This window comes from Pipistrellus hanaki (genome assembly GCF_964339955.1).
Source record: "Pipistrellus hanaki genome assembly, chromosome: 9".
NCBI classification, from domain to species: domain Eukaryota; kingdom Metazoa; phylum Chordata; class Mammalia; order Chiroptera; family Vespertilionidae; genus Pipistrellus; species Pipistrellus hanaki.
The window spans coordinates 66,116,971-66,129,251 of NC_140511.1; the positions used below are offsets into that span (position 1 = coordinate 66,116,971).

Sequence of the window (12,281 nt, forward strand, 5' to 3'; positions counted from 1 at the left end):
CCTGACCGGAAATCAAACCTGCAACCTTTTGGTGCATGGGACAATCAGTGCCCAACCAACTAAGCCACATGGCCAGGGCTGGTTAATGTTTTTTATTTTTGTTTTGTTTGTTTTTTGTTTGTTTTTTTGCTACACAGATTGCAAACTCCTTGGTGCAGGAACTCTGCCATGTCCATTTCTGTTTCCTGTGCCTGATGATTGCCTGGCATGCAATCGGCATTCAGAATGAATGAATGAATGAATATGCTTGTCAAGAATTCTTAGCAATTGAAACACAGATAGTATGAGCAAATAGTGGACTAGATATGCTAACCCCATGCAGATGGTCTGGTAAATGGTATACTTCCAGACATCAGTAACCGGTTTTTCCCTTTCTTCTCTCCTTTTGAAAACAGCACCAGTGGTTCTGACAGTTCCCTCTCAGACGGTCTCCCTGCTCACCTCCTGAACATAGCAGATGAGGTGAGATTAGATAGACTCTTATACTCAAAGAGTGGCAGCCTTAAAAAAGCATGACATGAGGGGTTGGGGGGGGGGGGGCACTGTTAAAATATGTACACAGATAATAATTTAAAAAAAAAAAAAAAAGCATGACATCACTAGATAATGTGATGGAATTTCCCAACTATTCTAAGATCTGCAGAAAATAGAGCAATAGTGTCCCAACTGGTTATGAAGTCTTTGTCTGTTATAACTTTCATTTTAAAAATCTAGGGGGGCCGAGACCGGTTTGGCTCAATGGATAGAGTGTCGGCTTGGGGACTGAAGGGTCCCGGGTTCGATTCCGGTCAAGGGCATGTACCTTGGTTGCGGGCATATCCCCAGTAGGGGTGTGCAAGAGGCAGCTGATCGATGACTCTCTCTCATCGATGTTTCTAACTCTCTATCTCTCTCCCTTCCTTTCTGTACAAAATCAATAAAATATATTTTAAAAATCTAGGGGGGAGGGTGTGAGGACTCCATATTTATTCCACAGTTAACTGAAAGTGGAAAAAAGAAAGTTTAACTAAAAGTGAAAACCATGTTAAGAAATGGGTTATAAAAATGACTGATACTTGGTTGCCAGAAGGGAAGAGGGTTGAAAAGGTGAATGTCTTGCCCTGACCAGTTTGGCCCAGTGGATAGAGCATCGGCCTGCGGACTGAAGGGTCCCACGTTTGATTCTGATCAGGGGTATGTATTTTGGTTGCAGGCACATCCCCAGTGGGGAGTGTGCAGGAGGCAGCTAATCGATGTTTCTCTCTCATCGATGTTTCTAGCTCTCTGTCCCTCTCTCTTCCTCTCTGTAAAAAAAACAAACAATAATATAAATACGTAAAAAAGAAAAGGTGAAGGTCTTAAGAAGTACAAATTGGCAGTTACAAAATAGTCATGGGGATGTAAAGTACAGCATAGGGAACAGAGTCAATAATATTGTAATAACTATGGATAATGCCAGGTGGATACTGGAAATAATGGGGGACCACTATGTAAATTATATGATTATCTACCATTATGCTGTACACCTGAGACTAATAAAAAATAATATTGAATGTAAATTGTAATTGACATTTTAAAGTTGTTTTTAGTTCTTTTATTTTAAAAAAAATGACCCATAATTTTTTTTAAAAAGCATTTATTTAAAACATTTTTTTTTATTGATTGACTTTAGAGAGAGAAGGGAAGAGAAAGAGAGAAAGAGAGAGAAAGAGAGAGATATCAACTTGTTCCGTTCATGTATGCATTCATTAGTTGATTCTTGTATGTGCACTGACAGGGAATTGAACCCAAAATCTTGGCATGTTGGGACGATGCTGTAACCAACTGAACTACTTGTCATGACTAAAAAGTGTTTCTTTATTCATGTAGTCTTAGATAGTTTTTTATACTTTCATGTATTATGTAACTTTTTAAAAATATATATTTTATTGATTTTTTACAGAGAGGAAGGGAGAGAGATAGAGAGTTAAAAACTTCGATGAGAGATAAACATTGACCAGCTGCCTCCTGCACACCCCCTACCGGGGATGTGCCCACAACCAATGTACATGCCCTTCACCAGAATCAAACCTGGGACCCTTCAGTCTGCAGACCAATGCTTTATCCACTGAGCCAAACCAGTTTCAGCTATTATGTAACTTTTTTTGCCCCATCTGTTCACAGACTTTTTCTTACATAGGTGGTATAAAAGATGATATTTACAAACAATAAAATATTTCTTGGCTGAAACCGGTTTGGCTCAGTGGATAGAGTGTCGGCTTGGGGACTGAAAGTTCCCGGGTTCGATTCCGGTCAAGGGCATGTACCTTGGTTGCGGGCACATCCCCAGTAGGGGGTGTGCAAGCGGCAGCTGATCGATGATTCTCTCTCATCGATGTTTCTAACTCTCTATCTCTCACTCTCTTCCTCTCTGTATAAAATCAATAAAATATATTTTTTAAAAAGATATATTTATAAAAAAAATATTTCTTATTGTTTATTATTCACATGATTTCCTAATTGCATTAAGAAATATCTCCATCATAAAGTGAGATTAAGGCTGTCAGGAGGAGCCAGCCAATTTATACTCAGCCTTACAATTTCTTCAACTGTATTTACAGCAACATCAGATTAAGCTTCACCACACCATAGATACCTAGAAAATTTGTCCTGAGCTTGAAGTAACAACCAAATTGAACCTTTTTGGTGGTGTTGTTAATCCTCACCCGAGAATATTTTTCCATTGATTTTTAGAGAGAGTGGAAGAAAGGGGGAGAGACAGAGAGAGAGAAACATCCATGTGAGAGAGACACTTCATTTGGTTGCCTCCCACTCATACCCCAACCAGGGCAGAGGATTGAGCCTACAACTGAGGTACATGCCCTTGGCTGGAATTGAACCTGAGACCTTCAGGCTGCTGGCTGACGCTTTATCCACTGAGCCAAACCAGCCAGGCCCCAAACTGAATCTTTTAACCACACATCAAATAATCAGTATTGTCTGTACCTGACATTATTGCCATAAGTAATCTGGTTTTTGTTTTTTGTTTTTAAATATATTTTATTGATTTTTTTTACAGCGAGGAAGAGGGAAGGATAGAGAGTTAGAAACATGGATGGGAGAGAAACATCGACCAGCTGCCTCCTGCACACCCCCCACCGGGAATGTGCCCGCAACCAAGGTACATGCCCTTGACCGGAATCAAACCTGGGACGTTTCAGTCCGCAGGCCGATGCTCTATCCACTGAGCCAAACAGGTTTTGGCAAGTAATCTGTTTTTAAATTATAAATCACAAATATTTGGTCGTTGGTGTAGGACCCCTTCCCTAGTATATGTATAATAGTCGGATTTGGGGGTTGTTGAATGGGGAACAGCCTCTGGTAAGGAGGTAACAACTATTTGTTCTTCAAGCCAACAACTTCACACTGAGGGCCGCACACTGGCTTAGCCGTCGTGTCTTGAGTGTTGTGTGACGAGAGTCCTCTGGAATCCTCACTGACTAGTTTCTCTACACTTTTTTAAAATAGTTGGATCATAAGAAGAAAGTGTACAAGAAGAAAAAGAAGAAGCCACTTCAGACGAGGAAACAGCGAAATGAACAGTATCAGAAAAATAATATGATGCAGGAGTTCAAGTCAACAGAAGATGCCCTGGTAAGACAGCTCTGCTGCGCTGCCTGCTTCTCCTGTCCAGTTAAAGAGGCTTCCATTCACGGCAGGACTGGGGGCTAAGGTTTACCCTAAATCAGAAGGGGGTCAGAGGTGAAAGCTTTCTGTCTTGAGTTCAGAGCTCTCTCATGGTCCTCTGGACATCTCTGAGCAGCTGCCAGCCGTGGCCCACGGGTCCTCTGTGCGCTCTGGAGCTGCAAGTCTGGGCGTTGACCACGTCTGGGTTTCCAGAGGGAAGTGGTGGAATGGCTGGCAGAGGAGTGGCCGAAGCTGCTCAGGGTTGCTGGGTGCTGAGGGGTCAGGCCTGGCCCAGGCTAAGACCCCTGGAAAGCTCCTTCCTTGTCTTTCTCCCAGCTGATGTACCTACATTATACCCCCTGCTTTCTAAAGGTGAAAACGCTTTCAGAGATGGGAGTTTTACTTTTGGGTGAATTGGGTCAATTATGAGCAGATTCATTGCAATCGATCAATTGAAAAACATTCTCTTTACACTAATCCTTCTAGAAAATGCCAGGATTTGCTTCCACGATGCAAAAGCAGCCTACCTTTTTAAAAATTTCTGAGAATCCCAGTTCTTCAACAGTAAAAAGTGAAAGACCAAGGATGAATGAGGTAATGTTTTTTTGTCTGTTGGTTTTTCTTTTTCTTTATTAAGGTATTACACATGTGTCCTTATCCACCCAATGTTCCCCTGTCCCCCAAGTTCTGCTCTCACCCTCACCCCCCTGTTGTCTGTGTTGTTGGTTAGGCTTATATGCATGCATACAAGTCCTTCTCCCCTTTACCCCCACCCTCCCCTACCTTCCCTCTAAGGTTTGAGCATCTGATGGATGTTTCTCTGTCTCTAGATCTGTTTTTGTTCATCGGTTTATGTTGTTCATTATAATTCACAAATGAGTGAGATCATGTGATATTTATCTTCCTCTGACTAACTTATTTCACTTAGCATAATGCTCTCCAACTCCATCCATGCTGTTGCAAATGGTAGGAGTTCCTTCCTTTTTATAGCAGCATAGTATTCCATTGTGTAGATGTGCCAAAGTTTTTTAATCCACTCATCTGCTGATGGGCACTTAGTCTGATTCCAAATCTTAGCTATTGTATATTGTGCTTCTATGAACATAGGGGTGCATATGTCCTTATGAGGTAATGTTTTTGCTTGACTTTTTTTTTTTTTATTCACTCATGGAAAAAAATGTATTAAAACTTTTTTTGTAATTTTTTAAAGTGTACAATGTGATGATTTGATGTGTATACATTGTGAAGTGATTCTCACCATTGAGTTAACTAACACATCCATCACCTCACATGGTTATCTTTTTTTCTTTTGGTGAGAACATGTCCAGTTTTACTCTCAGCAAATTTTAATTACACAATGCAGTATTATTAACTATAGTCATCATGTTATACATCAGATCGTCACACCTTGTCTGATAACCAAAAGTTTGTACCCTTTTACCATCCTCCCCCTATTTGCCCCACCTCCCAGTCGCTGGCAACCACCATCTACTCTGTTTCTATGAGTTTGGCTTTTTCAGGTTCTACATATAAGTGCAATATTTGTCTTTCTCTGTCTGGTTTATTTCACTTAGCATAATGTCCTCCAAGATCATCCATGTTGTCACGAATGGCAGAATTCCCTTCCTTATTATGGCCAAATCACATATGTTTGCACATATTTTTTCTCATTCAGTAGATTGCCTTTTCATTTTTTTTTATTTTCTTTGCTGTGCTTTTTAGTTGATGTAGTTTCACTTGTTTCTTTTTTTTCTTCTGTTTTCTTTGCTTTTGTTGTCAAAACCAAAAAATCATTGCCAAGACCAATGTCAAGGAGCTTATTTCCTATGTTTTCTTTTAGGAGTTTTAGAGAGTCGGGTCTTAAATGTATGTTTTTAATCTATTTTGAGTTGACTTTTGTGAATGGTGTAAGACAGGGGTACAGTTTCATTCTTTTACATGTGAATATCTAGTTTTTGCAACACCGTTGTATATTCTTGACTCATTTGTTAAAAAATTAAATGACCCCCATATGCATGAATTCCTTTCAGGGCTCTATATTCTGGTCCATTCTTGACTCTCTGTCACACCGATTCTCTGACTTTTCCAATCAGTATGTCTCCCCCACAGGGCGAAGAACGCAGTAGCCCTCCGTGTCACCCTTGCCTGCCAGTGCCACTGGGAGCAGGGGAACTTTAAATTGGTGGGAAGACTGGCTGTGCTTTAGATTACACACCACTGAGGTCCGACACCAAATATTGGCGATTTGTGACTTTATACCCGAAACATAAGAACAGGCCGTTTTACCATCCATCCAGCTGTTAATTCAGCAAATTGTATTGTGTAAGCACTATGCGCCAGGCCCTCTCCTGGGTGTGGCGAATATGACATTGAACAAAACACTATCCCTGCCTCAGGGACCTTAGAGTCTGGGTTGGGGATGTGACAAGTAAACAGCAAATGACAACAGAATAGGAAGCAGGGAACACGGAGAAGCACCTAACCAGCTTTTGGTACTTTGGAGTTTTGCGGCTCTTAAGTCCCTAGTTCTTTTATGAATAAATATAAGTTCTGGTACAACAGTAGCTGATTCTTAGTGGGTGGAGTGTAACATTGGCCCTCCTCTGGCAGAATGTTACCCCGTGAGTAACAGGGAGATAATGGGGCCCCGCTGAGTCACACTGAGGAACCCTCACAGGCACAGCCATCTCCATTCAGTATTGAGGGACACCTGGGGTCTAGTGTAATAGTGACAAGGAAACCGCTCTGAAGTCTGTCTTGAGTTCAAACATCACCCTCCGCCCCCTATGTAATTTTCTGTGAGATTCTTTACCACCCTGGGACTCCGTTTCTGCATCTAAAATATCTATAGATATAAAAGCCTAAACAATCATAACAACTGGACGACCAATCGCTGTGACATGCATTGACCACTCTGGGGCAGACGTTCAATGCAGGAGCTTCCCCCTGGTGGTCAGTGTGCTCCCACAGCCATCCTCCTACGGCCGGCCCCCATCAGCCTGGTCAGGACTGGGCGAGATGGGCCCCAATCGGCACCAATCACCAGCCAGGCCGAGCGACCCCACCTGTGCATGGATTCCTGCACCAGGCCTCTAGTTATGGTAATAATATCAACAACGTAAGCTTGGTTGAGAATATTAGATGTGAATCTGTGTGTAAAGGGCCTGGCACATGGTAGGTATTCAATAAACATTATTGAATTATTTGAATTATTTTCTTTGAATTATTTGTTTGTGTCCTGCCTCTCTTCTTGTGTTAGAGTATCATAATGAATCAACATGCATGAGAAACACTCAGAGGACGTATGTTCTAATACTCTGATCCAAGTAGACATTTTAATGAGAATGTGTTCATTTATTCTAGTCACAGCTAAATGGAAGAGACAAGGGCATCTCCCTGGACCCACCAAAGGCAACTGGCTTGATTCTGACTAAAAAGAAAGAAAGAAAGCAGGTATTTCACCTAATATATGTTATATCTATATGCTGGTGACTTACTTTATTTGGTTTTGAAATGTATTATGTGATTTGGTTTCACCTTCTCAGATTTGTTCTGCTCAGGTGGACGCCCAAGGTAATTGGCACCCTCAGGCTATAAACCACTGGCCACCCGGGGGCACAGCTCACAAGGTACTAAAGGACGCAGACAGCCCTCCCAGAGCTAACAGCTTGCCATTGAGAAGTTACCTTTATTCCAACGAACATTGGTTAAGCAGCTGTTATTTGGTAACTCCAGGCAGCGTCTCAGGGAAAACAGTGATAGCCTAATGCAGCAGTGCTCACCTCAAGGAGCTATCAGCAGGCAGCGGGGTAGGGTAGGGGCGCCGCCTTAAGCTATGACGTGTGCCCCACACACCGTGTTACAGGGATCCTTCAATGTGAGGTTTGAGAATGGTTTGCTTCATTAGAAGAATAAGTTAGCATGAGTCAAAACCGGTTTGGCTCAGTGGATAGAGCGTCAGCCTGCGGACTGGAGGGTCCAGGGTTCAATTCTGGTCAAGGGCATGTACCTTGGTTGTGGGCACATCCCCAGTGGGGGGTGTGCAAGAGACAGCTGGTTGATGTTTCTCTCTCATCGATGTTTCTGGCTCTCTATCCCTCTCTCTTCCTCTCTGTGAAAAATCAATAAAATATATAATAATAAAAAAAATAAGTTAGCGTGACGCATATTTACCCCTATCCATTGCTCTTGTTCCTTGGCACTTGCATATTCTTTCCTGAAAGGGAGGCAGAGAAGTGGACAGATGGTAAGCTATTGTTTCAAATAGCACTGGTGTGTCCGTGGGAGGATGCAGCTCACGTGCCCAGGGAAAGATTTGAAACCACTGGATTGTGTAGGTATACTAGATATAAAACCCACAGTTCTCCTAAGGGGAAGTCCCTCCTTTATTTTCAAATCTGTTGCTTGAGAATTGCCAGGTTGATGTTCTCATTTATTCAGCAGTATCCTATGGAGAGCCTAGTAGGTGCCAAGCCCTTTGAGGACAATAAGACATAATCCTTCCCTTAAAGCAATGACCCTCTACATGGGGTGGCAAGATAGTCCAACTACCTGGTATAACAGAAACTGAAGAGTGATGAAAAAAGAGGGTTAGCCCTAGCTATTTTGGCTCAGTGGATAGAGCATTGCCTGAGGACTAAAGTACTTACTGCCTGCCACAACCACATCAAAATTACTACTAAAAGACAGACCAACTATCATCCAGAACCACAGGAAAGATGGCTGAGTGGAAGTACTACAACTAGAGAGGTAAAGAAGAAAGCACATTGCCGACTAGTTTGGCTCAGTGGATAGAGTGTCAGCCTTCCGACTGAAAGGTCCCGGATTCAATTCCAGTTAAGGGCATGTACCTTGGTTGTGGGCACATCCCCAGTAAGGGGTGTGCAGGAGGTGACTGATCGATGTCTCTCTCTCATCGTGTTTCTAACTCTCTATCCCTCTCCCTTCCTCTCTGTAAAAACAATCAAAAATATATATATATATTTTTTAATATATTTTATTGATTTTTTACAGAGAAGAAGGGAGAGGGATAGAGTTAGAAACATCGATGAGAGAGAATCATTGATCAGCCGCCTCCTGCACACCCCCCACTGGGGACATGCCCGCAACCAAGGCACATGCCCTTAACCGGAATCAAACCTGGGACCCCCTCAGTCCGCAAGCCGACGCTCTATTCACTGAGCCAAACCGGCCTCGGCTAAAACATATATATATATATTTAAATATATTTTATTGATTTTTTACAGAGAGGAGAGAGGGATAAAGTGCTAGAAACGTCAATGAGAGAGAAACATTGACCAGCTGCCTCTTGCACACCCCCTACCGGGGATGTGCCCACAACCAATGTACATGCCCTTGACCGGAATCGAACCTGGGACCTTTCAGTCTGCAGACCGATGCTCTACCACTGAGCCAAACCGGTTTCAGCTAAAATATATTTTTTTAAATAAAAATAAATAATGACAGAAAACTTCCCCTACTTGGTTAAAGAAATAGACTTTCAAGTCCAGGAAGCACAGAGAACCTCAAATAAGAGGAATCCAAAGAGGACCACACCAAGACACATCATAATTAAAATGCCAAGGGCAAAAGACAAAGAATCTTGAAAGCAGCAAGAGAAAAACAGTTAGTTACCTACAAGGGAGTACCATACGACTGTCAGCTGATTTATCAACAGAAACTGTGCAGGCCAGAAGGGAGTGGCAAGAAATATTCAAAGTCACCGAAACTGGTTTGGCTCAGTGGATAGAGCATCAGCCTGCAGACTCAAGGGTCCCAGGTTCGATTCCGGTCAAGGGCATGTACCTTGATTGCAGGCATATCCCCAGTAAGGAGTGTGCAGGAGGCAGCTGACCAATGTTTCTCTCTCATCAATATTTCTAACTCTCCATCTCCCTTCCTCTCTGTAAAAAATCAATAAAGTATATTTTTTTTTAAAAAAAAAAGAAATATTCAAAGTGATGAACAGCAAGAACCTACAACCAAGATTACTCTACCCAGCAAAGCTATCATTTAGAATTGAAGGTCAGATAAAGAGCTTCACAGACAAGAAAAAGCTAAAGGAGTTCATTACCACCAAACCAGTATTACATGAAATTCTGAAGGGCATTCTTTAAGAAGAGAAAGAAGAAAAAAAAGATAAAGCTAAAAAATTATGAACAACAAAGTGACAACAAATACATATCTATCAACAAGTGAATGTAAAACTCAAATGAATAAAAAATCTGATGAACAGAATAAACTGGTGAATGTAATATATCAGGGGCATGGAAATGGAGTGGACTGACAATTCTCAGGGGGAAAGGGTGTGGGGGTGCGTGAAGGGATTGGACAAAGATCTTATACCTATGGACATGGAAAGTGGGTTCGTGAGGTCCCGGGGTGGGGTGGGGTAGGAACTGGGTGGAGGGGAGCTATGGTGGGGAAGGGGGAGAGGAACATCTGTAATCATCTGATCAATATATATTTTTAAAATGTTGCCCATAGACTGCTGGCACTCTGAGAGACAAAGGCAAATGCTTGATTTTCCTCTGCCCTGTAACAACTACCTCTCACTAACTCCTTGTAAACAAACCCGAATCCTTACTCTAACTTTACAAATTACAACATAAAGCGAGTTCAACTTTTATATCTTGTTTGCACAGAGAGAAAAGCCAGCATTTACATGCTCTTCAAAGAGAAGCACAAACACCGGCAAAGAACCAGATCCAGATACGAAGCCACACTGGTCCAGGAACAGGTTTCTTGCCACAAAGAGGGGCCACACCACGATGGAAGCGTACCCATCCTTGCACATATACACATACCCGTAGGGCAGTGGGGCCACACCACACGGTGGTTCCTTGGCATGTTTTGGGTGAGACGCATTTGTAATGAGGGAGTTGTGTGATGGGTAACCAAGCTTGTTGGTGGTGTACTGTGTTGTGCATTCACGTGCACTGACCTTCCACTGTGTGCATGCCTTCAAGATGTACACCTCATGAATTAAATTATTTTATAAAATGAAGCTTCATTGTGATGTCTGGAAAAGCTTCCTTTATCAGAAGTTCAAGTGTGTTCTCATGGAACTACCGCACAGAAATACCTCATTTTAACCAATAGATATCCTGTCCAAAATTATGTGCAAATCAATTTTTAAGTGATCAAACTCTGTTTTAAACATATTGTGTGAGTGGGCCATGTTAAAAATGTGTCACAACTTGCTAGTGATGTCAAACTGTGGTATCTCAGACTTGCTCAGGATGTAGTGTTGCCACATACAGAAAACAATTCATGTATTATCCGAAATTTAATGTTACATATATTATGTTCAGCACAGTTATGTAAGTTTTAAAACCCATTGATTAAAATTCTTTCTCTCTAACCAGTTGTTTCCATTGATTGGTTAACTGCATAAGCTTTTGTGAACAGGTATTCTAGATCCCTCACAGCACCTGTGCTGTCAGTGTGTTAGTGTCATGTTCAGAAAGGGTCACTCCGGGTCCTGCCAGGCTTCCCATTTGACTCACCTTCTTCCTATCACATTGGGTTGCAGCTCTAAACATTTTTTCTTTTTCTTTTTTTTAAAAATATATTTTAATTTATTTCAGAGAGGAAGGAAGGGGGAGAGAGAGATAGAAATATCCATGATAAGAGAATCATGGATCGGATGCCTTCCACTGGGGATCGAGCCCACAACCCCGGCTTGTGCCCTTGACCAGAATCGAACTTTGGGCCTCTCAGTTCACAGGCTGATGCTCTATCCACTGAGCAAAACCGGCCAGGGCCCTATACCTTTTCTCACTTCTCTTATCTATGCTGCTGACTTCAGCTCCCTTTCCTCTGAGATTCTTCCCCAAACTACATGGGCAACTTCTACCCTGCACCAACCACCCTCTCTTGCCAGAGGCTCTGTACTTCTCAGGGCCCACAGGTATCAGTGGGGCAGGGACAGTGGATATTTTGTTGGCACCATCAATATACAAATTCATGACTAAAAGTCCCCTTGCTAAATGATCTCAGACATTGCCTGGTTAGACACTGTTGTTTAGATTGTCAGTTGTATTGATATCTAAAAAAAATTTCTGGATTTAGTTAGAAGCTACTTATGTTTCTTACCATTCTAAAAGCTACAGTTATATATTATTGTGTGCCAGGATGGGTATATCATTCAATCCTCACAGAGGTATGAAGTAGACATTACAATACTAATTTGTCTAAGATTCAAAGAGGTCCTGTAATTTGCCTAAAGTCACACAGTTACTAACTGGTAGAGGATGACTTTGGAGCAGGTCCATTGAACTTTATTTATTATTTTTTAAAATTTTTAAATATATTTTTATTGTTTTTTTACAGAGAGGAAGAGAGAGGGATAGAGAGTTAGAAATATCAATGAGAGAATCATTGATCAGTTGCCTCTTGCCCATCCCCTACTGGGGATGTGCCTGCAACCAAGGTATATGCCCTTGACCGGAATCGAGCCTGGGACCTTTCAGTCCGCAGGCCAACGCTCTATCCAATGAGCCAAACCGGTTTCGGCAGGTCCATTGAACTTTAAAGACCAAGCTTCCTTCCTGTTCTGTAAACTGCCTCCCCATATCACCTAGCACTGTGCTGAATACAGGACAATATTAATAAAAACTAACTTTTGTCTTTTA

General features: G+C 41.9%; 1 protein-coding gene and 1 pseudogene across 5 annotated transcripts in view; one reads left to right on the forward strand and one right to left on the reverse strand.

The window, feature by feature from the left end:
• The window catches only part of AGBL2 (AGBL carboxypeptidase 2), a 35,070-nt gene extending 24,063 nt beyond the window's left edge, over positions 1 to 11,007 (forward strand). For all 4 annotated transcript variants that reach the window (XM_084894830.1, XM_084894831.1, XM_084894832.1 and 1 more), the window contains 5 exons: positions 396 to 462; positions 3,487 to 3,612; positions 4,132 to 4,239; positions 7,009 to 7,098; positions 10,290 to 11,007. In XM_084894830.1, the coding sequence (XP_084750956.1) occupies positions 396 to 462; positions 3,487 to 3,612; positions 4,132 to 4,239; positions 7,009 to 7,098; positions 10,290 to 10,457 (559 nt within the window). In that variant the 3' untranslated portion in view covers positions 10,458 to 11,007. The remainder of the gene's footprint in view (positions 1 to 395; positions 463 to 3,486; positions 3,613 to 4,131; positions 4,240 to 7,008; positions 7,099 to 10,289) is intronic.
• Positions 1 to 12,281, reverse strand: part of LOC311628097 (small ribosomal subunit protein eS24-like) — a 210,116-nt pseudogene that overhangs the window by 179,949 nt on the left and 17,886 nt on the right. The window lies entirely within an intron of this gene.